Below are 23,873 nucleotides of genomic sequence, written 5' to 3'. Positions count from 1 at the left end.
ACCAAAAGGCAGATTGGCCCTCAATGGAAACCAAATGAATGGACATTGGTGAAGTCCTCCTTCCTGACGGTGCCAGCATTGCGGGACGATATCAATTCTCGTATACCTTCTAAATTAACCGGACTACTGCTCTCTGCTCGTGTTCATATTCCTGCCACCCGGGGCCCCTCACGCCCGCCTGCTTGGGTGATAAAATAGGACAAGCCAGTTAATGTGCATATCATTGTACACTGCGGGCTCAAAGATGGATCATACCCTCTTCGGCGCTCTCTTGTGGCGAAGGTGAAGGCTGGCGCGCGGACTCGCCAGTCAACCAGGATGTTCCAGTCTCAGTTGTCGAAGTGTTGTTATAAAGCGCGACAACCTACCACGAAAGCACTCCTGTACTCAGCTTGGAAACGCAGGTAGAATAGTGGGCAGCCCTGTGGGATAGGGTTAGTATTCACGAGAGTTTGTTTATTGAATTGCGCATAAAGGGGTTTTCCCTAGCTAACACACAAGCCAGGACTGAGTGGCTCATCTCATAGCAAGCTGCTGACGTGGGCCTGGGAAAGGGGCCAGATTATATCGAGCTTGTCAGCCAAAATAGCAGGCGGTTTCAATTAGACGACAGTTAGGGGTTGAACAGAAACGTATGGACGGCCACTGCACTGCGCCTAGCAGAGAATGGCGAGATTACTGTGTTCAAGATGCCGTTGACTGAGATTTAGTTACCAAGAGGGCGAGCCACAATGTCGACGAGCCTTGGACTTGGTACGATTGGCGGACAGAACGCGACGATATAATTGTGCGAATGTTCCAAGGGTCAGGAGTACGGCATCTGTTGAGACTTGCAGAGCGATAGCATGAGAATATCCCACAATCAAGGAGAATGGAACCGCCTCCGTCGCCCAGATAGCAAGAACCGTAAGCCCAGCTCTTGCATGCCATGTACATGTATATACAGGTTTGGGAATCCAGTCTGTTCACGCATTGTACCTTCCTTCTAAAGTACGTCTCCCAATCGCACTTTCCCTGGGAGTCACCCAGGTTTTCCCCATCAACGGAAGGAGCGACCGATGCCTTGTCAGTTGTACCTTCCCGATGCCCCTGATTGTATCCTCCCCGAGTCCTATCCAGAAGCCACTGTTTGGATTCCAGCCTGCGCCAAATAAAGCGGTTTGGCATTGGAGTCATCGCCCAATTGGAAACAGAATCATATTTCCGCAGTTTTCTCTGTCCTGCTCAGAGATCAATTGCAGCTGGTCGGCCCGGGGAGTGTTGATTGTGTGGCGATCTGACGATCATCATTCTGGAAATGGCCGTTGGAACCTGGCCGTTGCATATACTGTGCTTACAGTGGTTATAGCGGAATTGAGAACTTTGAGGGTTTCATTAAGCGCCTAGGCTGGTTGGGTTTGGTAAGGCAGTCTGGTTGAAGGATGCAAAATCTGTTGGAAGTTAGACTAAATGAAGGGGGTCAGGCAATGCGGAAAGGGAACTGTTAGATGATGCCAGTTGCGCGGGAACGGTGCTTAAAGTCCTCATATCAGGAATATGTAGCACACTCTATCTGGTCGGTGTGATATAATTCTGGCATTTGGGCACAACTGCACCTCGGTATAACATCGGTGGGTTATCCTGGGTTATCACGATGAAACAACCTGGCAGGTGGGTACGACAGCTGCAGTCGCCAATCGGATGTCTGGCAATGACTGGTATTAGCTGTCATGTCGTTGAGGGGGTCTTCCTCTACTATTTCTAATAGTAAGATGATCATTTATAGGGGAAACCCCTAATCTGGAATATAAAAACCCCAGATTGAAATCAAATAATTGACACTAATACAGATCCCGGAACCTGATTGCATGGGTTCATGGTCAATATGACGGACTCGATGTCAGCAGAGTCAGGATATCTCCACCTCTCCCGGCTTAGCGAGTCAGTATAGAACTTGGTCGATGCAGAGTTCGTCCGATCTCATTTCCCGGAGGACCTAAACGGAATCCTGTGCCCACATCTTATGTCGTGCTGCAGCGCCACGTATCTCGTGTAGACCGGGATACGACGGGCGGAGAGATCTGATCTATCTATTATATCTTGACTATTTGGCAGTTCATCAGCCGTCAGCCATCACAGCTGTGAAGGCTGGGCAGGCACACCCAAATCATCCCTTCTCGCGTGGCGACTGGGAAGGTTGTGCCAGACGAGGCCGCGAGAGGCCGGTAACAGCGCGAGTTCCTGCACGAGCATGCCTTTCGCTACCAGATACAGTATAGTTTTGGCCCCAACCAGGTGCAATTAGACTTTGGGAAGGATGCCGGCGCGAGGATCCCCATCGACGATCTCAAACTGTGCCCGGAACCTCCACTCGCATTCCGCTGGCACCACTCCAAGTGCCGCAACATGCCTCGCCCCGGGTCGTGAGTCGTGAGTAGACTCGGTTGACTCCTTCTTGTTATGGGATCGTTCCAATCCACAGCTGCGGTCTGGCGGGATACCAGCGGGAAAAGTTCGGTATCATCCTTATAAGAGATCGGAGACGCGCACCCTGGCTTCGAGTTCGTCCCGGTTACCTCACTGCACTCTCCCACACACGTAGTCATTCACATCTGTTTGAACTACTCACCATGAGGCTCGCTCCGACCGTGGCCGCTGCCCTGCTCGGCCTTTTGCCCGAGCTCACTCTGGCCACAGGCACAGGCTCCTCTCCTGAGGCGTCCGCCGATCAATGCGTGAGTACCTAAGACCGCAAGCTACCGCAAAAAAAAAGCAACTAACTTCACCAGTGTGCTGCTCTCTCCAAGAGTAAAGTCGGTGACAAGGTCGTCCGTCCCAGCAGCGCCGCCTACAAGAAGTCCGTACACTCGTACTGGTCTGTCAATGTCCAGCTCGAGCCGACTTGTATTGTGCAGCCCGAGTCCGCAGATGATGTCTCGGCCGCCGTGAAGACACTGACCACTGCTGGCGGCGACTCGCCCTGCAAGTTCGCCGTGCGCAGTGGTGGCCATATGACCTGGGCTGGCTCAAATAACATCGAGACCGGTGTTACCGTTGACCTGTCGAACATGAACAGTACCGTCTATGACAAGGAGGCTGGTATTGCGTCAATTCTTCCTGGAGCACGCTGGCAGGCTGTATACAAGACGCTGGAGAAGTACAATGTTGTCGTTCCGGGAGGCCGTACTGGCCCAGTCGGCGTCGGTGGTTTCTTGCTTGGAGGTAGGAATGATCTCTCTTCTTAATCGACCGAAGCTGATTCCAGCAGGAGGAAACTCCTTCCACGCCGCCCGCGTCGGACTCGCCTGCGACAGCGTCGAGAACTACGAGGTCGTGCTCGCCAGCGGCCGCATCGTCAACGCCAATAACGCCACCAACAGAGACCTCTTCAAGGCCCTAAAGGGCGGCGCCAACAATTTCGGTATCGTCACCAAGTACGACCTGAAGACCATTGACAACGCGCATATGTGGGGTGGACTGACGGTGTCCGCGCCCAACTCGACGGAGCAGGTCATCCAGTCGGCCGTCAAGTTCACTGATAACATCGAGAAAGACCCCTATGCTTCGTGGATCGGTCTGTGGACGTACAATGCGACTGTTGACCAGCTCACTGTCGGCAGCCTGATGCAGTACACCAAGCCTGTTCCTCGTCCTGCGGCCTACAACGACTTCTACAAAATCCCTAACGTGTCTTCCACCAACGGGCCTCAGACTTTGCTCCAAGCGACTACTGAAATCCAGCAGGCTGGTGGCAAGCGGTTCGTCCCCAAAAACAAAATATGTATATAGATGACACTGCTAACAAACGTAGGAACGCCTTCCTGACAGGAACCTACCTCAACAGCGACGACGTCCTCCGCAAGGCCCTCGAGATCCAGAAGAGGAAGATCGAGGACGCAAAGACCGTCGCTAAGGGCAAGGATTACGTCCTGCTCGTCATCATCCAGCCTTGGCCCAAGCTCTTTTGGCAGCTCAACCAGGGCAATGGCATTGGCAACGTGCTTGGCCTTGAGCGCTTCGACGAGAACATGATCCGTATGCAACCCTTCCAGTGTGCAACGACGTATAGGAGAGGAAGAATGCTAACTTGACTGCAGAGGTCTTGTATGATTACACGTGGGAGGAGGAGGATGACGACGGCGTGTTCCAGCGTCTGGCGGAGGAGTCACTGAACGAGCTGGACGACTATGCCAGGGATGCTGGCAAGTACAACGAGTACGTCTATCTGAACTACGCGGATGGCTCGCAGAACCCGCTGAGTGGCTATGGCGACGAGAGTGTCGAGTACATGCGCGAGGTGGCACAGCGATATGACCCCGATGGCGTCTTCCAGACCCAGGTGCCTGGAGGCTTCAAGGTCAGCGAGGCGTAGTCAGTGCTGGAGAGTCAAGATAGTTCAGGGGTGAAACTAGACATTTAATACTTGGAGACTGTAATTAGATTTTTTATAAGTAATTGATGCTTCAATCCCCTCGTTGATCGCCAGCTAAAGCGTTCGTATCATGGTGTGAATCCTTCTGCGCAAGGCATTATCATTTGACTGCGTCTGTGAAACTGATGATCCATTGGAAACGGCCCCAGTGGAGACTCTGGCAGCATTGATGGATCGGGGATTAATATTTCAAGGTTTAGTGACCCACCTGGTGTTGACTCCGCGAGAGGATCGGGGATATGATTCCGAAGTACACCCAGCACCCTTCCCAGTAACAGCCAACACAGTCAATACAGTCCAGTCAGAGACGCCTTTAGATGACAGTATTCAAATTCAATACCGTATGACGACTGAACACTGAGCATGGTTGAGGCCGCCAGCCGGCCAGCACAGCACTCTGAGACGCGGTGGACCTCGATGCGCTATCTAAATCAATCTAAATCGCATACTGCGATACTCGATGCCGATCGCGGGGTGCTAGCCTCGATGGACCTTGTAGAGCCCCACAGTCAGGCCATAAGCCATTCTCATTTCTGTCCTCGGTTGGAACTTGGAGGCATGCAGCGCCGCAGCGGAGTCCGGTATTCGCTCCAGCCACTAAAGAAACACGAATGGCCTCATCATGGTCAGCAATTGAGCCGAGCGGAGCAAGCGGAGCAAGCGGACCTTTCTTCGAGGCGCAATTGCCAATACGGCAATTCCACAGCACTAACAGTCAGCCAGGCCCAGACCAGACGTCTGTATCTGGGTCCTGGCATCGGGTCGAACCTGCGTCCACCAGACGGATAGGGCCCACGGAGGCCTCCGGATGCCCTATCGCAGGCTCTGTGCATCTGTGACACGGAAATGACAGGGATTTAGATCCCGCGAACCTTCCTAACGTCCATCGTTGAACCTTGATGCCGAGTATGGGACTCCACTCTTCCCCTTCTGAGGCGTGTTTCGCCGCTCGTATCCCGTCTGTCACTTGCCTGAGCCGCGAGCTGCGAGTACAATGACGATTGTTATTATTACCCCTGCTGGCTTTCATGCCCTCGGAGTCCGGAATGCGGTTAATGCAGCCTGACTAGCACACTTTCTTTTTGCTTCTTTACCTTCCCTGTTTCGGCTTCGCTACTAGCAATCGATCCGCGCAGCCCCGTAACTCTATCTTATGGCGATGGCTTCTCCTGACGCTCTTGCCTGGTGCTGATCCGGGTGTGCTGGCCTATTTATGCTGGGCCCCGCTGGGAGCTGTTCAGGTTACTGTTAGTAGTGTGAGCCTGCTTGTCTCGGACGGACAGAACCGACTCCATTTCGTGAGTCGTTTTGAAAATAGCGACTGCAGCGACTGGTCCCTTGAGCCGTGATGTCTGAGGGCCAGAAGGGTGTGGTCCCTGTTCCAGAGGGCGAGACTTGGAACCCCGACTACTCGAACCCGTGGCTGTATCTTGAGAACCGGGCGGTGGTTATTGCTGGTATTATCTTCTGTACGATATGCCTGGCACTGCGGCTCTATACCAGGGCTACCCTGTTGAACCAGTTTGGTTGGGATGATGGTGAGTCTGGTTGTGTTTCTTCATTCCACTATACTCCGTACTGACCAACTGCAGTGTCAATAATAGGTGCTTGGGTATTTTTCACCTGCCGAACCAAGGAATCGTACACCAAATTAATGCACGCTTGTAGGTCTTCTCCATAGGAACCCAAGCCGTGTGTCTCTGTAAGGAACCTGCCTGCCTACTCACTGTCTCAGTCTAACAGCCCAGATGGATACGCGCGCGGTGGCATCGGTATACATCTCTGGAATGTCACTCCGGAGATGTACCTGGAATACCAAAAGGTACGACCACTAGACATTTTCGTCAATCACTCTCTAACTACTGTATCCAGACCGTCTTCGTCGCCGGTATCGTCTACGTCCCCGCCCTGGCCCTCGCCAAAGCCTCCCTCATCATCCTCTACCACCGCATCGTCGCCCAGCGAAAGGTCTTCCGATACTGCCTGTACGTAATCGCGGCGGTCGTGGTAGGATATAGTGTGGCCATTGCATTTGCGCTGATCTTCGCATGCAAACCGGTTGCGAGGGCGTGGAACATGAGTATCAATGGCACCTGCATTGATCAGAAGGGCCTGTATATTGCGACGGCGGTTACGAATACGGTTACCGATGTGGCGCTGTTGATTGTGCCACTGCCCGTTCTGGCGAGTTTGAATATGCCTAGGATTCAGAAGGTCGGGCTGTTTTTTATGTTTGTTGTTGGTTGCGCGTGAGTCACTAGTCACTAGTCACTACCTCCTCCGTCGAGGTCATATTGAGAGATGCTAATGGTGATTGACTACAGGACCGTGATAACAAGTATAATCCGCCTCGTCACCCTCTTCCCTTTCCTGCAATCCGCCGACCCAACGTACCGCATCGCCTGGACAGATATCTGGATGTACGTATCATCCTAACACACTCAAGATAACCTCAGGAAATCGGACTAACACTCCCAGCAACGTCGAATCAAACTTCATAATCATCTGCCCCTGCCTACCCTTCCTCCGCCATTTCCTACGCCGGTACGCCCCCAAGCTCATCGGCGAGAACTCCTCCGCCGCGCGCTACTTCAAGAACTACGCCACCAGCTACGGGAAGACAGGCGGGGGGCACTCGACGCTGCGGTCATGGCGAAGGCAGCGGAGCGAGCATACAGAGCTCACTGATGAGGTGGAACTTGCGGAGAATGGCGAGGGAATGGCAGATTCGCATTCACCTTCTGGGGGTGCTTCTGCTGCGGGAGGGGTGAGGATTTTCAAGGAGGTGCAGTGGGATGTTACGGAGGAGAGGAGCGACAGGGTTTCAGATCCGGATGGTGTGAGAGAGGATCATGTCCGGCATGTTGCGCCGGGTATTTGATTTGGCTATCACGGTTATTTATAATGCTGTATGTTATTGGTTGGGATGTATCTTCATGACGGGTTATTCGATATATTGGTACGGCATGGGCATTGAGTACCCTTGGAGTTTGGGATTCAGGCTGGTAAGCTGGCGAAGCTTCCTATGTACATAAGAATGATAATACGGATATTCTCCATAATGTTAATACTGATGTCGGTGCATTGCATTCTAGACTCTCCGCTATACACTCCCCGGTGCATCACGCCGTCGCGAGACAACATTGCGTGCAAGCTCCCGGCCGAGAGACCCTGGGGAAAAAAAAATCGTGCTTATTCCTGCCCCTCTTACCTGCGATAATAAAAAGGAGAAATACTTCCGCCGGCCATTGAGGGTTGCGAGAGCGCAGTGATGGCGTGCTCGCGGGACGAGATGGCGCGCATCTCCAACGATAACAGGCACTCCTTAAGAGAGCTGTCCCCGCTACCCCTCCTCATTTCAAAATTAAACAGTTGAGAGACAAAGAAAGAAAATCATCATCATGTCGAATCCAAGTGCACCCGCCACCGGCAAAAAACAAATCATCCTCAATGCCTTCGTCATGAACACGCCCGCCCACATGGCCCCCGGCCAATGGCGACACCCACGCAACAAAACCGCAAACTACACCAAGCTCTCCTTCTGGACGGACCTGGCCAAACTGCTCGACAACGCGGGCTTCCACGCAATGTTTATCGCGGACACGCTGGGCCCCTACGACGTCTACAAGGGGCCCGCAAACGTGGTCCCCGCCCTGGCCTCAGGCGCACAGTACCCCGTCAACGACCCGCTGTATCTCGTCCCCGCAATGGCAGAAGCGACAAAGAATCTCATCTTTGGTGTGACGGCGAGTCTCACCTATGAGCCGCCGTACTCGCTTGCAAGACGGCTGACGACTGTGGATCATCTAGCGGAGGGCCGTATCGCGTGGAATATCGTCACGTCGTACCTGGACTCCGCGGCGCGGAATTTCGGGCTGAACGAGCAGATCGAGCATGATGAGCGGTATCGGCGCGCGCACGAGTACATGGAGGTCCTGTATAAACTGTGGGAGGGGAGTTTCCGAGACGATGCGGTGGTGAAGGATGCAGAGACCGGGGTGTATATCGCGCCTGATGCGGTGCGGCAGATCCATCACCAGGGGAAGTATTTTAATGTCCCTGGACCGCATTTCTGTGAGCCGTCGGTGCAGCGGACGCCGTTTCTGTTTCAGGCGGGCGTTAGTGAAGCTGGGAATGGGTTTGGGGGGAAGCATGGAGAGGCGATTTTTGTTGCGGGACAGACGCCCGAGGGGGTGAGGAGTACTGTTGACAATATTCGGAAGGTGGCGGAGAGTGAAGGGAGGGATCCGGCACATATTAAAGTGATTGTGGGCATTACGATCATTGTTGCGGCGACGGATGAGGAGGCGTTTGCGAAGAGGGACCAGTTCCTGAAGTATGCAGACCAGGAGGGCGTGCAAGCTTTGTTTGGGGGGTGGACGGGCGTGGATCTGTCCAAGTATCCCGATGATGAGGACTTCCGGTTTGCGGAGGCCACGCGCGTGCAGTCGATTGTCAAGCGATGGGCGTCGACGGTGCCTGGGACGGATAACCTGCCGTGGACGAAGCGGAGGATTGTCGAGTTCTTGAGTGTTGGAGGGATCCAGACCAAGCTGATTGGGAGTGGCAAGACGGTGGCTGATGAGCTGGAGCGCTGGGTCGATATATCCGGCGTGGACGGCTTCAACCTGGCCCATATCACGAACCCTGGCAGCTTCGAGGATGTCATTGAGTTCCTGCTGCCGGAGCTACGTGCCCGGGGGCTGTTCAGGGACAAGGTCGACAAGGAGGGCGCCACGGCCAGGGAGGCATATCTGGGGGAGGGCCAGATCAGACTGCCAGAGGACCATCCAGGCAGTAAATACAAGTGGCGGGCTGGAGAGGAGGTGCCCAAGTACCAGGAGGCATAGCTGATACATCATGGCATTATTCGTTCTGTTAAACTGTCAGAAACAGTGGAATGGGACAACATCATACACCCGAAACTCCGACATCCTGGTCTTTGTTGACTGTATTTGTAAAATTAGTTCAGGGCTGCGTAGTGCTACAGGGTATGAACACTATATGGTGAGCATGGTTCAAGAGGGAAACGGTGGGAGTACATACCCTGCCTGGCCCTGTACTGGTATTCCCTTATTGATATCGATTTTCGACATCTCGCGTTTGTATTTCCATATTACAACTGTTTTGGGTGACAAACCCACTCTGTTAATGCTTAATGGAGGTCGCATAACTTATAAATGGATATATATTCTGCATAACGCTGTACCAACCCTACTTTATCATTCCAGCAGTCCTCTACCCACAATGATAAACCACGGTGAAACTACTCAAGTACATACTGACACTTCAGATAATTATTCAGCCCGTCTAAATATTCTGTCATCGTTTCGTCGCAAGTTAATCCAAGACCTCATTAGAAAGCAGAAATAAACCGTGGACCATCACTCGTCCTCTGAGTACCACAATATGTCAATATGGCATCAGCACCTTCAGTATACTGAAAGGAAGAATTGCACAGGCAGGCTCACACTTCACAACGTTCAATGCAGACCCTTGTTGAGGATCTGCGGCAATGGTGAATGGCCAGTTTCCGCCGTGGAAAAGGCAGTTTCACCTGGCTGGATTTGACATTTCACCAATCAGCCATAAGGTGGCCCGATAGTGGAAATGCACATCAAACGCCATCAGATTTAATAGCGATAGCATCCATGGATGAAGTGGACGGGAACCAGGGACGGCTGCCAATAAAATGCTAACAAGCTGTCCAAGGTTCCATGGCGGCGGTCAGTCTGGTCTTTGAATAAGGATCAACAGCGACTGGACCCTGACATCTAAGTTGTTCTCTACTTTTTCCAGAATAGTGCCCGCTGTTCTGTTTTTCTTAAGGCAGCGCTTTGGAATGCGACGACTGTTGGCCGGGTCCCTCGCTGCATGTTCGATTTGAGTCACACCCAGTTAATTAAGAGCTGGCTGGACACCACCGCAGGCGGAAAATATAAGCGTCAGGTCTAATAGGCACCCCCACGTTGAATGGTGCCAACCATGGTTGAGTGGACGTCCCCAGGTTTGCAAAGTTTGTTGGGTGGCAAAACCGCAGAATCTGGTCGAGCCTGGCATGGCTGATGCTTGACACTAGATTAATGCCGCGTCCCTCATATGATTCTCCGAAGACTCTCCGGCAATTCGCCTGCCACAGAGAATTCACGATCACCGAATGGGCTGCCCTGTTCGGCGAGAGACGCCCCGCCCCCGGCCAAATGTCGGGACAACGCCGTGGACAGTGGGTCTGCTCGAGAAGGCGCACAAGCTAGACCGTGCAAAAAAGAGCGGTGATCGATCCCGATACGATAGTCCTCAAGGAATAACAAGATGCATTGGCGTGCTTGGCCGGGCTGGGCAGCGCTTTCGGGTTGATAGAGAAGGATTGCCGTCATCGGCGGGATCCCGTGTCGGAGCCTTGTCGGGACCTGTCGGGGCCAGGGCAGTTTGAAACCATTCTAGCGCTCTCGATGGGTCTCTGGTGTTGTCTATCCCCCGCCTGCCATTGGCCCAGTCAATGCTGCCCCCGGGGAAAAGGCTTTCCCCTCGGGCAGAAGCCGAGTCTCCTCGTTGCATCCCACGGTTGCCCGAGTCCCCCCACAAACCGGGGTCCTGATTCGTTCCTGAGTGCAACTCTGCTGAAGCCCTCATCCCAACCTGGGAAACACTGACGAGGCTAGCCTGCCAAGGGGTCTGTGGGGTGGGGAACATGGAGATGCTAGACGGCGCCGTCAACCCCGTGGAGATTCTGTTGAGAGACTCTCGACACGCGGCCGTCCCCGACTTGCATTCTTGCATTTTCTTTTCTTTTACCGGGCCGGTCGTGGCTTTTCTCCGTAGGGACTAGGAAGGCTATAAATCCCCGCGTGCCCGCTGCTGATCTGGCGGCCGTTGTTTTGCGGGTTTTCGTTTCCATCTCCTTCTCTAGCCCTGACTTCTTGACCTCTGCCTACCATGGGAGGCCTTCAGCTCAATGTCGACTGGAAGTCGAACCGCATGGCCATCCTCTACTGTCTAGTGGCTGCCATCGGTGCGCTCTGCTACGGTTATGACACGATCTACTACACCGGTATCCAGGGCATGCCCTACTTCACCCAGGACTATGGCGAGAAGGGCCCAGATGGAAAATACTCGCTCGGCACGACATTCCTGTCCCTGTCTGCCAGTATTATCTACGTTGGCGAGTTCGTCGGCTCCATCATCGCTGCCCCCATTAACGAATATCTCGGACGTCGTGTTGTCTTCCTGACTGCTTCCGTCTGCATCGTCGTCGGAGCCGTCGTGCAGGCCTGCTCATTCGGCTCGCACGCAGTTTTCTACGTCAGTCGTGTCCTGATCGGTCTGGGTATCGGCCAGTTCACGGCGACCTGCCTCATCTACATCGGAGAGGTTGCTCCCTCCGCCATCAGAGGTCCCGCCCTCATGTGCTTCCAGTTCATGCAGTCCATCTCCCAACTCGTCGGAGCCTGTGTCAACCAGGGCACACAGAGCATCCCAAGCGCCCAATCCTACCGCATCCCCATGTGCCTCCTCGTGGTCCTCCCGGGCATCATGCTCCTCTGCCTCCCCTTCATCCCCGAGAGCCCCGTCTGGTACATGTACAAGGACAAAACCGAGCAGGCCATCAAGGCCCTCCGCAAAATCAACAAGAGCAACCGCGACTACGACCCCACCGCCGACCTCGAAACAATCACCGAGCAAGTCCAGACCGAGCGCGAGCTGGCCCGCGACGCAACCTGGCTCTCCCTGCTCACAGACCCCATCGAGCGCCGCAAGCTCTTCTACGCCTGCGGCGCCATGTTCGTCCAGCAGATCAACGGCATCCAGTTCTGGTACACCTACGGCGTTGTCTTCGCGCAGTCCATTGGCGTCGCTGACCCCTTCACCATCAACACCATCATCTACGTCATCCAGATTGTCGTCGTCTGTATCGCCGTCGTCCTCGGGAACAAGATCAGCCGCCGCACGAACCTCATCGTCTGCTCGGTGGGCATCTTCGTCTCGCTTATCACAGTCGGTGGACTGGGGACTACCCGCGAAGCAGACGGGTCTTTCTCGCGTGGCATCGGGATCGGAATCGTCGTGCTGGCCTACGTCAATATCATCTTCTACAACTTCTCCATTGGAACGCTGTCCTACTCCATCGCGTCGGAAATGTCTGTCGGCCGCAACAGAAATAAGATCACCTCGTGCGCTATTGGCGTCTTCTTCGTCACTGTCTGGCTCATGGTCTTTACCAGCCCTTACATGTACTACGATGGTAACCTGGGTCCTATGATTGGATTTGTCTACGGCGGTACGACGGTCTTCTTGCTTGCTTACTCGTGGTTCTGTGTTGGTGAGACTGCCGGGCGCAGTAATGCCGATATCGAGCGTCTCTTCCAGGACCGGGTCCCTGTGCGTGAGTGGAAGACGTATGTTATCACCAATGAGGATGGAGGCGTGGCAAAGAAGAAGGAGTCCAAGGATGAGCAGATCGAGATGGCATGATTTTGTTATGCTTATGCGTTATGAGCTTGGGATTGAGTCCTGAGTGGAATATTTACGATATAGCCAATTCATGACATGCTTGATGCATGACAATTTGAAGTTCACTCTGCAATCAAACTACTGTAGGCCAGCCGAAATACACTAAGTAGAAGAACGTCTTATTCCACGTACGTTATTTAGACCATGAATCTGGTTGACCTGGTTGACGAGTGCTAGATTGTCTGTGAGCTACCGTGGTACATAGTATACCCATCACACCACCGTTTATACGTAGTATTCGCCTCCCTTTTTCCGCCTTCAAGAATACTCATACTCCTTTATCATCGGACTTAGTTATATAACGTAGTCCACAACCTCACCAATCTATCCACCTCCGACTCCTCGCCCAATTCAGCTATAGACACCGCATGCCCCTCTCTTCTGGGGTCAGGAGGGGCAGGAGGGTCAAGACGCAATTCAAATCCATCGTTATAGGGTAATGCAGCCGATGCAGCCGATGGGGCACTTTTACCCCTCCGAGACCGTCCAAAGCATGACAAGCAGATGAAGCATGGACAGCAGACGATGGACAGGGCGTGGAGATAAACCGTGCTTGCTTTCGGCTTGGTGGTTGGCGTTGATGTTGATATTGAAGGTGGCCGTGGCTGTTCCTGACTGGTGTGTCTCTCTGGGGATTGGGTCTTGGTTGAATATGGTCCTGGGTCTTTGATCGAAGGAGGGCTTTCCTTAGGAGGTTTTACTGGTGACACGGCGCCGTTGCTGTTGTTTGTTGAGGGTAATTGGGAGGCTGAGATACTGGGTTGCGAGGGGATGTTTTCAGCAGTTGGAGATATCCTGGTGAATGTCTATAAGCATTTAATCTGGTATAATGAGAAACGACACGTACCTCTGGCTGTTATCGTCAGCTGCATGGTGAGACTCTGTCTGGTTATACTCTTCAGCACAGCGCAGCTGCTGTGCAATAAGCTCTGCTATCAATCTCCGCTGTTCGGATTCATCAAATATCGACCTGGCCGTTGTCAGAACAAACCACGACCCATTTAGTATAGGGAGTATGGTGGTATACCGCGGTTCAGCCTTCAACCTGGCATAAATAATAACCTGCATCATGCACTGCAGATTACTCCTCATCTCCCCCAGTCCAAACTGCACCACTTTAAGCCGCGACGCCTTGATCGAGAATTTCAAAACCCCAAGCGAACTCTGCTCAGCATCATCAACGATTTCCTGGAGGTCATTGAACGTCCCCGCGCATTTCTGCACGATTTCTTTCACCGTCACGATCGCATCTTGGGAAATCATGGGCCTCGACCCCTGATCCTCTTCTTGGAATACTTTGCCGATCTCCTCAAGTACCAGTGAGGTCGAGCGAACGTAGAATGCCAGGTCTTTTACCTGCTCGTTGCTGGAAGATGCCTCGTCGCAGAATTTGTATAGCGCCTGGGCGAGGGCGAGCCCGACTGCTGCGACCTGGATTATGGATGCGGCTGCACCCAGGGCTTCCATTTTAGATTAAAAAGGCCGACTCATGAGTGTGGTATAATTGGTCGTTCAGTCCTGGTCCATATGGCTCAAACTTCAAAACAAGAGTTCGTGGTGGTTGATGGATCGTGAAATGAGGAGCTTACGTGGACGGATTTTGACAGGCACGGCGGTCGCCAGCGCCAGCCCGAGAGACACTGAGTTATTAGAAGAGTCATTGGCTGTGGCTGGGATCTTGACGCGATCGATGCGAGATTGCGGGTCTTTCTCCGCAGCATCTGAACTTGTCAACTTGGAGAGGCAGATCCATTAAAGATACAGTATACAACGCTGGAAGCCCCGTCTTCTTCGACCATCGCATATCTAGTGTATGGATGGTTGGGCATGCTGAATATTGTTTGGTTTAGAATTTGGGCTCTAATATAACAAGAGACTGATTAGGGTGGAACGAATCGCTCATCTCAGGGCTGCCACTTGCCAAAGTGTTCTCGGATGGGCAGTCAAGACAGACCTGGCATGGCAGGTTAACGGAGCATGATCACTCGGATTGTAATTCAGATACCCTTCGTGCGCTTCTAGAGCTTCTGAGAGCAGTCAATCACATCCGCATTCTTGGGAGTTTATCCCCGGGCCTCATTTATTGAATCGGTGGTGAATCGACGCGGTTCCGTAATACTTATGGTCCATGGCGTTCGCGATTATGAGATACCTTTATAAATTAGGATCACAGGAACTAGTAGCTAATTCTTGTTTTTTATTTACATATCCCAAGTTCCTTGCCACAGCCTAGGTCACAGCTTACTGCACAGCTTGCTGATTGTCTTGACATGGGGCTAAAAGTATCCCTCTTCCTGTATACCCGCCAATAGACGTCTATGTGGACACAGGACTAGAATACAGTCCCAAGTCTAGCAAGGGAAGGTACATGTAGTGTCATGAATAGCACCAAAGGGGTCAGAGTCCCTGTACTTTTCACAGCCATCCTCGTTAAAGTCCTTGTGCTGATCAGCGTAGTCAATATATCCATCACTGAGCTCGGAGTTTGTATGGACGCTGTAAAACAATTAATACTACTCTCACCTATATCACATATCGTAGACAGAAGTTGCAGTGCAATATTGTAGGTTGAGGGTCACATACCAAATAGTATACGGGAGCTTTGATGAGTAGCAGCGGTTGCTGTGGACTTGGTTGCAGGCGTCTGTGAGACTCTCTGTTTCACCATTGCCGTAGTCGACCTGTGCATAGCAGGTGTGGGTGTTATCACCCCCGCTGACGATATTCTGGATAGAGTGTAGTTAGATAGAGCTGTTAAGAATAATAAGACGGTAAAACATGGGTATAAGTATACCTGGGTACTAGTACTGCTCAGGGTAAAGGAGCACTCAGCAGCAAGGATACTGGGTACCAGGGCCGCGAGGGAAGCGAACATCGGGATTTGCGTAGAGATAATCATTTTGATAGAGGTTTAAGAGTTATCTTAAAAAGAGTAGATAGGCTGCGTGATTATCTGTCTGCTTGACAAACTCCGGGGGGTCGAATGGCATCTTTATACATATATCATATACCTTACCGCCGCCCCCAGGTCATTCCCAGACCATTGCCCAAGGATTGAAATTGACTGAGAGCAGATCCTAAGCCAGTGCTGCATCATTCAACCAATGGTCGTAGGCCAAGAACCATCGCGCCGGATTTTTCGACTATAAGGGCTCGCCCCCAAATATCTTTCGAGTATACGAGCTCGCCTCCAACGACCCGTCAAGAGTCAGACTGAGGGATATACCCCCGGGTGCTGGGTGGTTCTTGTGGCTTGAAGAAACCGCAGTTACAGACCAAGCGACGATGACGCTTTCTTACACTACACTTTAACTCCGTCGAGGTGGTCGGTGGGCTGAAAGACTTGCTGGGTAAAACTGTGCCGGAGACTGATATCTCCGCGTGGGAGAAACATATTGAAGGGGTAGAGACGGACTTGCTTGGTCGTCCGCGCGGTGGGCCTGGGCTTCAGCTCCAACTGGGGCGAGCCTACCTAGCGCGCCGCCAGATATTGGTATTTTTACGTGGGAGAAATAGATCAACAACGTAGAGAGGGACCTTCGCACTCGACGGGCTTCCATTGGAACGGGGAAACACTGCATGGATGTCCGCCTCATGGCTAAGAGCAATGCCCACACTTTGCTTAACCAGTTACTGTGGTCCTGGTACCAACAATTCCAGGAAATCTCCATAGTCAATGTAACAGAGATGCCGCTGCAGTGGGGTCCTGGAAGGCTCGGGCCCTGCTTCTGCTCATTTCTGGGGGTGGAGTCCGAGAGTGGGACTGTGAGTGCACTTGCCAGGCGAATAAGCGCTATAGGCGTAGACGGGAGATTGCCCCGTAGGGCTATCTGAGGAACCAACACACACTGACATTGTTTTGACAGGGGGCTAGTTCTCGGGGTACTTGGGGCCGTAGTAGTCCGGCGGATGGCTGATCTCCGGATCCTGATGAGTAGGACCACTTGTAACGCCCTCCCCGGTGTTGCCCAGCTCATCTTTCATGTTCTCTTGAATGAGCTTCATTATATTGCTAGACTTGTCCAACTGGGACTGCCAGCGGGACGCCTGCAGAGAACATGGAAGAAGACATGTTACTTAGGTAATGGGATATGTGTTTTACGAGGTTGGCTTACACCAAGAGATGGCGCGGACATCTTGGCGGCTATAGATCAACACCCCGTTATATATTGGAATTGGGGTAACCCGAGGCATGGATAAGTTTGACAAGCCTGGGGCGACTGAGACGCCGGATTGCACCACTGTGTTTTCAGGGCCTCTGCAGGCGACGGTGGCAGCTATACTAGTTTTAGCAGCAGGCCTCGGTATGGTGGGATAGCGAGATTTTATTTCTTCGTCCTTGGTGTGATAGTGTTGGTGCATTTGTCTATAGTTAGAGAAAACATATACAAAGTCTTTAACTCACTGGGTCCTTGCCTTGAGTTCTGCCTTTTATTAAAAGTATTATAGCCATAGTTAGTAAGCCTGGACTAGCAAAACATGGTGCCTAAGAATTCGGGAATAGATTATTAGATCTAGGTTATCTTGAGTTTACATATAAGAATATTATTGTTTCTCTTTAGGAAAAGCTGGAGATCCTTTGAAAACCCTTGAACCTATTCTTATAATATAGATATTAGTTAGGAGATGTAAAATTTATGCCTATAGAATTAAGATATTTGGTTTTAAAGTTCATGACTAAACTATATATTATCTGGTGCGCATGGACTGATGGCCTTTAACTGTACAATGCCGGAGTGTTCAACAATATGCTGGCACCATGCCAATTCCTAGGGAATCCGAAAGACGGCCTTCTGCGAGAAGGTGATAAGTGCCGGTGTAGAGCAGTTGGAGCTAGTCAAGCGCAAAAACATGGCAGATATGGCTGGGCCAGAGTTCAGACAATTCTTGTATCACTTGTTGAGGTGGTTCAATATATCCATTTATACTTATGCATTACTAGCATTATGTACTAAACTGTGTTAAGGCCCTTCAGGCAGGCGGGTTGATATCAACAACCGGCACAGTTGTATCCTCAAGACTAATTGCATCCTCGTTACTCTCTCCAACGCCAGAGTACTTGTTCAACCAGCCAAGGACCTGCTGGTGCCAGACAAGGCTGTTCTCGGGGTTTGTGACCCTGTATCTCATTAGCACACTCTACTAATCAAAATAAAAGGACAGAAGAAGACAAACCAATGATTCTCATCCGGAAAGTTCAGAAACCGACTGGGCACCCCCCTCTCCTGGAGAATATTAAACAACGAAAGCCCCTCAGCAACAGGCAATCGATAATCCAAATCATTATGGATAACCAAATGCGGCGTACTAAACCGCAAAATCCGCTCAGGTGCACTAGGGTCAAAGCGCCGATAATTCTCCCGCGCATCCCAGAACGTCCCGTTGAACTCGCGCTGCATGAACCACAGTTCCTCCGTGGAGATCTTTGCGTCCGCGACGAATGTCCCGTCGTGCGTGACAAGGGCTTTGAATTTCCGGCCCAGATCGCTGCCCTGGATCCAGTTTACCATGAATCCGCCGTATGAGGCACCGGCTGCTACGCCGTTCGTGGTGTCGATGTAGGGGAGTTCGTCGCGGATGTATTCCCAACCTTTGACGAGGTCTTCGTAGGGGGCGCCGCCTGTCATTATTAATTAGTTAGTTAAGATAAGTTATAATGAGTTAAGGTGGGGGAAGGCTACCCCAATTATTCTGGATGGCGTCGGTGAGTTCATCGCCGTACCCGGTAGAGCCGGTTGGGTTTGGCGCGACGACGACATAGCCCTGGTCGGCGAAGACCTTGGGGTTCCAGCGGGAGCTCCAGGAGTTGTACCAGGCGCCCTGGGGACCACCGTGGATGAGGTAGGCGAGGGGGTATTTCTTGCTCTTGTCGAAGCCTTCAGGGTAGATTACCCAGGCGTGGATCTATCCATTACCATATATTAGCAACAGTCAGTCAGTAAGTCAGGTCTGGTGCCTACGTCAGTCCAGTTCCCGGTGAACCAGATATCGTCGATATCCTCTGGTCCAAGACCGCTGAGCTCGGGGTCGATTTCGTGCGCGGAGGCGAGAGTCTTGAGCACGCCCTTCTTCGAGTCGAGGCTGACGGTGTCGACGTACCAGCTCGAGTACAGGGTCGATCCCGTAACGAGGAGGGTCTTGTTCGGCAGGAGGTAGTATGCAGATGCGAACTTGCCCTTGGTGAGCTTTTCGGGTGTGAAGTCGTGGCTTGTTGCCTTCTCGACGGGGACCAGGAAGAGGTTGCCGCTGCCCTGGTCTTCGGAGCCGACCACGATGGTCCGGTCGTCAGTCCACTTGAGAGAGTCGGGCGAGCTGTCCCAGCCTGTTGCGAGGGCGGTGATCTTCTTTGACGCGAGATTGTAGACGTAGATCACACGGCGGTCGGCCTCGTAGGTATCCTCCTCCATCTGGAAGTAGGCCAGGCTCTTGCCGTTGGGCGAGAAGGCAGGGTTGTTGGAGTCTCCTGCGATGCCCTTGGGAGCATTGTCCGGTCCGTTGATAGGGGCAGCAGTCTCGGAGCCATCGTGAGGAACAAGGTAGATGTAGGCCGTGGTGTAGTTTGCTTGGGGGACATCAGGAGCCTTGCTCTTGTATGCAACCCATTTGCCGTCAGAGGAGATGTCGTAGTCGGACGCGCCTCCGAAGGGGGGATACGGCGACTCGGCATTCTCCACTGGGGAGACGAGATTCTTCAATCCCCCAGCAGAGACGTAGCGGGCATGCTGGCTTCTTCGTAGTTTTCCGGAGAAGACCGCATTGAAGGTGGTGTCGAGGTAGTAGTCCCAGTGGCGGACGTAGATGCTGTCGTAGATGCGGGCACTGCTGAGAGTAGTCGCAGCGAGCTCCTCGTTGTATGCAGTGCCATTGGGATACGACTTGGCGTTGGCGATGAAATTGACGTCTCCTGATTCTGTGGTCGCAATCTTCAGGCCAGAGAACGCAGCAGGCAGCGAGGCAGCCTTGTATCTGCGGGGGTCAGCATCAGTCTTCACCAGTCTTCGGGGCGGCTTGGGAGGCATACCCTGAGCCAAACTTGGAGACCTCCGACACCCACAGCTCTGAACCACCAGGGATGTTGGCATTGGAGCCATTGATATACAGAACCGTCGAGTCAGTCAGCCAGACCACCTCGGAGACATCGCTGTCATTCGTGAGGGGGCGGATGTTCCCTGATTTAATGTCGAGCAAGCTCCACGAGGAACTGGTCTCGTGCGAGTCGAACGAGTATTGCGAGCTGGAGAAGACCGCGACAGTCTACATTGTTAGATCGCATTATAAAATGGGGTGTTGTGCTTACTCCGGAGGGATTGGGGATGGCCTCAGATCTGCGGGGAGCACTGATCAACTGCCTACGCGATGTTAGCTAGATCTCACACGCGACAGAAGACATACTCTGGAGTCAGAGCCAGCGCAGACGAAGCTGCAGCAGCAAGCGAAAGCCACCTCAAAGCAGCCATTGTGAGAGTCGACGATGATCGCACGCTGCCGGCAAACAAAGACGAAGGGGGCCTTATTTATAGGGTGAGGGGATGGTGTAATCAGGGCCGCAGATAACCATCGGCACCTGGACAGCCATCTCCGCACGAGGCGCACGGTCTGGCATGTTTTGGTGGTTATTGACCTTCCTATTGCAGAGGATGTTAACGGGTCCTGGAAGGGATCAGCCGGATCCCTGGCAGAGTGGAGTGAGACAAAGCATTCCAGGCGAATCTCAGCCTTAGACGCAGTTAGTCTCATTTAGTCTGCGTCCAGAGTTGCAACGCCAAGCTGCACGATATCCTGCTGTTTGGCTGCTATTTGGCTCCTATTTGGCTGCTGAGGCCTGGATGTAACCTCTGTCGGGGTCAATTTCAGTCCAGTCGCCTGCGAAATTAAAGGTCCAGCCTCCAGCCAGATTAAATGCACAATGCCCTTGCGGCAGCTCGCGTCATTCTTATCTTCGATTGGTTTTATTGTGACATCGATCGCATGATAAGCGGGGAAATGACACTATCGTTTTAATATCAGCTTAATCTCAGTCCAAGGACCTCATCGGCGGATTCCGTCCGCTTTCCAGAATATTCCCTCTATCCCTCGCTTATAGTCGGTGCAACGGAGTTGTTACCTTTCATTTATTCGCTTGTATAGCTTCAGGCATAGCATTAACCCATGGAATAGGATCCCCGCAGATCCTTCAATAGCACAATGAACAGGCCATGTCAGGTCCCGCGAATTAAGTTGATAACCAGCCAACAAAGAACCGTAATCTGCCCACATTCACTGGCACAGACACATCCCCGGGTAATAAGAATGCGTCACAGCAGCAAAGAATCTTTACAAGCCCATGTATTATTCATATTATTCATCTAAACCACTGTCTGATAGTTTGGCATGACCAGCAATGAACTTTTGTCGGATAAAACCACACTATCTCGACCCCGGATACCTCAAAGTTCCGAGAAAGACAGTCCAAAACAGAGTCAGCAACCCGACCATGACAGTGGCAGGAACGGAGGCATTTTGGAGATCTCCTCTGTATCCCACTGGGAGCATCCACAAAATGAAGAAGACCAACATAGGGAGGACACAGACGAGATTATATGCGACGACCCACCGGAAACAAACAATCTCTTGGGCGTAAATTCCCCAGAATTGCTCCCGCTTGCTACCATGTTCCTCCAATTTAGACTTTTTCTTGGGAAGAAGGCCAAGGGCGTCCCTTTGGTTGCTTGTATGTTTTCTGCATGTATGAAACATATGCACCGGTGAATGGCTTGGCTTATAACAGGCATAAAACCGAGAGTAGAATTCATGCTCGGTTATTGGGGGGATGATGTCCATCGGCTCTGGGTTATACTCGTAGTGGTCTTTGCAGGGTGGGTAGGTGTCCTTCAGTTTCGGCGCATACGCGGAATCATCGAATTTCTCAAACTGTTCGCAAATCTTTGGTTAGAAAGAGAACGGCAAGTACTGACAAACAATAATACCTGGTAGAAATCACAGTGCGAATATCGCCACACGCTGAACAAATTCCGCAACCACCCACGCAGCCGCCGATACTCTGTACGGAGCGCCTGGAAAAATGTATTATCACAGAGTTGGCCAACGTCCACCTGGGACATGAGACATCTGTCTGCTCGCTTTACTAAGATGATTACGTATCTCTCTTGCTTCACAGTGCCCTGTACGTTGGTATTCAGTTGATGAGGTACTACTTGGTCAGATGCTCTGCTCGGCTGGGATCGGGCACCAGCGTCTGGTGGTTTGATAGAATCAGCTTGTGGCGCATTCGATTGTAGATTCGTGTTTAGACTTCGAGTCGATCGATTGCTAATACTGTGGCCTGGGCTGTGCTGGGCCCGGTCACACGTCCTGTCTTGTGCTAGCAGCTGTTTAAGGTCCCGTGCGCTCTCATCGTCAGCCAAATATTTGTCAAGACATTGTTGAACCTTGTCTGCAACGAATGCCGTCAGTTCTAACCACCGGTGTTGTCCACAATTCTGTATCCGAGTCAGTCCGTGCCTACCGATGGTGGATTTCCTAACCTACACATGTCCAGACCAGCCTTTGTTCGCCGGGAGCCAGAGTCCTCCTATATGGTCTCAGTGGCCACCAATCCCACTTCATCCTCGTGCATTTCTCAATCAGCCCCTGGCAAGCGTTGACCCATCCCTCCATTTCCTGGTCGGTGAGAAACATGGTGGGCGGAGAAGCATACTGCGTCTCGCTGATGACGGTTCGACATTGATGAGCTTCTCCGAGAAGCAGACCGTGTGATTGAGAGAGACTGGCCATTTGCTTCTCCAACCTCTGATGCAAATTTGGATATACAAGGTAGAAGATGTTCTCTCGCAGGGATTGATATGGTTTGCTCTTGATGAGAAACTGCCGAAGCCGTTCCAGGTTCGGGAACTCAAAGTCCAACCCAAACTCATCATCTTCGCTATCGGCATCTGATTGTGAGTCGTCATCAGAGCCTCCATTGGGCTTTCGAGACCGGTGTTTGCTCTGCTGGTAACGCTCGCGCCCCTGCCGTAGATAGCTTTCTACCTTGACACGATGGTCTGTTTCGTCCGGCACCGTGTTTAGATGTAACTGTCCACCGTCGTCGCCTGTAATGGAGGTGCACAGTTGGTAGGACATGTTCCTCGACAAGCGTCTGACAATTATTGGCGCAACATACTTTTCGTATGGTTCAGGTTCAGACTCCAGTTTCAGCTCTTGGGCCCACTGTTTGAGAAGCCGGCGCAGCTTATTTTGAAACTTTTGTCTTGATATAGCCGTCCCAAATAAAGCCTGTTTCGCACATGAAACTATCAGATCGTCATCGCGTAGTAATTGCACCAGCTCTGTGGTTGCGGCCGCAGTCATATCCGCGGACATTGCCGACGTGCGACTCGATAGTGACTGATCTGAGAAGAGACCCGAAGAGCCGGACTCAGAATATGCATCCTTTAGATCTTCTTCTTCAGGCCTTTCCAGGGGTTCGGCCTGGATATCAACTAGGGGCTCGTTTCGCGGCTCGCTTTCCGGTTCAGGCGTGGTGTTTTGCGCAGGCACGTCTGAATCAGTTCCCGGCGACGAGCTCCTCTCAAACTCGCAGGGACTGCAAGTACTGCATTTCATATGGTTGCAACTCGTACAATATAGGGTCGTCAAGGCCGGGTTATTCTGGCTTTGGCAGTAGCAGCAATACCACCAATCATTCATCCACCTTCTAGGGGGTTCCATGGCAGTTGCAGTATTTCAGCTTGTAGAGTTCGCGGTTACAAATTAGATGTTTCAAATCATCGCAAGAGGCTGCCTTTATGAGGAGTTCACAAGCTGTCAGCGGTTTGGCAAGGGTCATATTGCAGACAAGGCTGTGTGCGAGTTCAAGCTGCAGATATCGCCAGTGGTTGGACCACGAACTGCTCCGCCACCCAAGTTTCAGCCTCGCGAAAAATATATCACGACGATTGGGCAAGGCTAA

General features: G+C 52.2%; 8 protein-coding genes across 8 annotated transcripts; 4 read left to right on the top strand and 4 right to left on the bottom strand.

The window, feature by feature from the left end:
* The first annotated feature begins 2,554 nt into the window (after positions 1–2,554).
* Positions 2,555–4,480, top strand: ASPSYDRAFT_42095 (FAD-binding oxidoreductase). Its single transcript, XM_040846410.1, has 5 exons — positions 2,555–2,714; positions 2,769–3,201; positions 3,248–3,737; positions 3,791–4,014; positions 4,077–4,480. Exons 1-5 carry the CDS (start codon positions 2,610–2,612, stop codon positions 4,349–4,351), a joined length of 1,527 nt encoding a protein of 508 aa, XP_040704173.1. The 5' UTR covers positions 2,555–2,609; the 3' UTR covers positions 4,352–4,480.
* A 1,033-nt stretch (positions 4,481–5,513) lies between these two features.
* ASPSYDRAFT_76880 (uncharacterized protein) lies at positions 5,514–7,492 on the top strand. The gene is made up of 7 exons (XM_040850875.1): positions 5,514–5,949; positions 6,004–6,023; positions 6,080–6,113; positions 6,160–6,233; positions 6,284–6,660; positions 6,736–6,831; positions 6,890–7,492. The coding sequence occupies exons 1-7, from the start codon at positions 5,760–5,762 to the stop codon at positions 7,290–7,292; spliced, it is 1,194 nt and encodes a 397-aa protein (XP_040704172.1). The 5' UTR covers positions 5,514–5,759; the 3' UTR covers positions 7,293–7,492.
* A 306-nt stretch (positions 7,493–7,798) lies between these two features.
* On the top strand, positions 7,799–9,578 carry ASPSYDRAFT_42093 (LLM class flavin-dependent oxidoreductase). Its single transcript, XM_040846409.1, has one exon. The coding sequence runs from the start codon at positions 7,813–7,815 to the stop codon at positions 9,259–9,261; it is 1,449 nt and encodes a 482-aa protein (XP_040704171.1). The 5' UTR covers positions 7,799–7,812; the 3' UTR covers positions 9,262–9,578.
* A 1,769-nt stretch (positions 9,579–11,347) lies between these two features.
* On the top strand, positions 11,348–12,883 carry ASPSYDRAFT_147654 (uncharacterized protein; the record flags this gene model as incomplete). Its single annotated transcript, XM_040841740.1, has 1 exon — positions 11,348–12,883. One exon carries the CDS (start codon positions 11,348–11,350, stop codon positions 12,881–12,883), a length of 1,536 nt encoding a protein of 511 aa, XP_040704170.1.
* A 329-nt stretch (positions 12,884–13,212) lies between these two features.
* On the bottom strand, positions 13,213–14,389 carry ASPSYDRAFT_86955 (uncharacterized protein; the record flags this gene model as incomplete). Its single annotated transcript, XM_040851753.1, has 3 exons — positions 13,213–13,717; positions 13,770–13,892; positions 13,950–14,389. The coding sequence occupies 3 exons, from the start codon at positions 14,387–14,389 to the stop codon at positions 13,213–13,215; spliced, it is 1,068 nt and encodes a 355-aa protein (XP_040704169.1).
* An 884-nt stretch (positions 14,390–15,273) lies between these two features.
* Positions 15,274–15,821, bottom strand: ASPSYDRAFT_147039 (uncharacterized protein; the record flags this gene model as incomplete). Its single annotated transcript, XM_040841678.1, has 3 exons — positions 15,274–15,418; positions 15,506–15,648; positions 15,717–15,821. 3 exons carry the CDS (start codon positions 15,819–15,821, stop codon positions 15,274–15,276), a joined length of 393 nt encoding a protein of 130 aa, XP_040704168.1.
* A 1,998-nt stretch (positions 15,822–17,819) lies between these two features.
* Positions 17,820–20,438, bottom strand: dppV (dipeptidyl peptidase DppV). The gene is made up of 7 exons (XM_040846408.1): positions 20,315–20,438; positions 20,220–20,271; positions 19,944–20,176; positions 18,883–19,888; positions 18,604–18,826; positions 18,098–18,542; positions 17,820–18,041 (listed from the first exon to the last, which is right to left on the bottom strand). The coding sequence occupies exons 1-7, from the start codon at positions 20,377–20,379 to the stop codon at positions 17,894–17,896; spliced, it is 2,172 nt and encodes a 723-aa protein (XP_040704167.1). The 5' UTR covers positions 20,380–20,438; the 3' UTR covers positions 17,820–17,893.
* A 1,708-nt stretch (positions 20,439–22,146) lies between these two features.
* Positions 22,147–23,346, bottom strand: ASPSYDRAFT_42085 (uncharacterized protein). Its single transcript, XM_040846407.1, has one exon. The coding sequence runs from the start codon at positions 23,282–23,284 to the stop codon at positions 22,442–22,444; it is 843 nt and encodes a 280-aa protein (XP_040704166.1). The 5' UTR covers positions 23,285–23,346; the 3' UTR covers positions 22,147–22,441.
* Positions 23,347–23,873: the final 527 nt, after the last annotated feature.

This window comes from Aspergillus sydowii, assembly GCF_001890705.1.
Source record: "Aspergillus sydowii CBS 593.65 unplaced genomic scaffold ASPSYscaffold_3, whole genome shotgun sequence".
Lineage (NCBI taxonomy): Eukaryota > Fungi > Ascomycota > Eurotiomycetes > Eurotiales > Aspergillaceae > Aspergillus > Aspergillus sydowii.
This window is presented reverse-complemented; position numbering and strand designations above follow the sequence as displayed.

What these genes read in the sequence shown, in the direction of transcription:
- ASPSYDRAFT_42095 (XM_040846410.1), top strand. Translation starts at nt 2,610, where the DNA reads ATGAGGCTCGCTCCGACCGTGGCCGCTGCCCTGCTCGGCCTTTTGCCC. An exon ending in AGGCGTCCGCCGATCAATGC is followed by an intron (nt 2,715 to 2,768) that starts GTGAGTACCTAA and finishes TAACTTCACCAG; the next exon opens with TGTGCTGCTCTCTCCAAGAG. An exon ending in CTTCGACGAGAACATGATCC is followed by an intron (nt 4,015 to 4,076) that starts GTATGCAACCCT and finishes ACTTGACTGCAG; the next exon opens with AGGTCTTGTATGATTACACG.
- ASPSYDRAFT_76880 (XM_040850875.1), top strand. Translation starts at nt 5,760, where the DNA reads ATGTCTGAGGGCCAGAAGGGTGTGGTCCCTGTTCCAGAGGGCGAGACT. An exon ending in AACCCAAGCCGTGTGTCTCT is followed by an intron (nt 6,114 to 6,159) that starts GTAAGGAACCTG and finishes CTAACAGCCCAG; the next exon opens with ATGGATACGCGCGCGGTGGC. An exon ending in ATGTTTGTTGTTGGTTGCGC is followed by an intron (nt 6,661 to 6,735) that starts GTGAGTCACTAG and finishes GATTGACTACAG; the next exon opens with GACCGTGATAACAAGTATAA.
- ASPSYDRAFT_42093 (XM_040846409.1), top strand. Translation starts at nt 7,813, where the DNA reads ATGTCGAATCCAAGTGCACCCGCCACCGGCAAAAAACAAATCATCCTC.
- dppV (XM_040846408.1), bottom strand. Translation starts at nt 20,379, where the DNA reads ATGGCTGCTTTGAGGTGGCTTTCGCTTGCTGCTGCAGCTTCGTCTGCG. An exon ending in GCGCTGGCTCTGACTCCAGA is followed by an intron (nt 20,272 to 20,314) that starts GTATGTCTTCTG and finishes AACATCGCGTAG; the next exon opens with GCAGTTGATCAGTGCTCCCC. An exon ending in CGCCATCCAGAATAATTGGG is followed by an intron (nt 18,543 to 18,603) that starts GTAGCCTTCCCC and finishes TAATAATGACAG; the next exon opens with GCGGCGCCCCCTACGAAGAC.
- ASPSYDRAFT_42085 (XM_040846407.1), bottom strand. Translation starts at nt 23,284, where the DNA reads ATGTCCGCGGATATGACTGCGGCCGCAACCACAGAGCTGGTGCAATTA.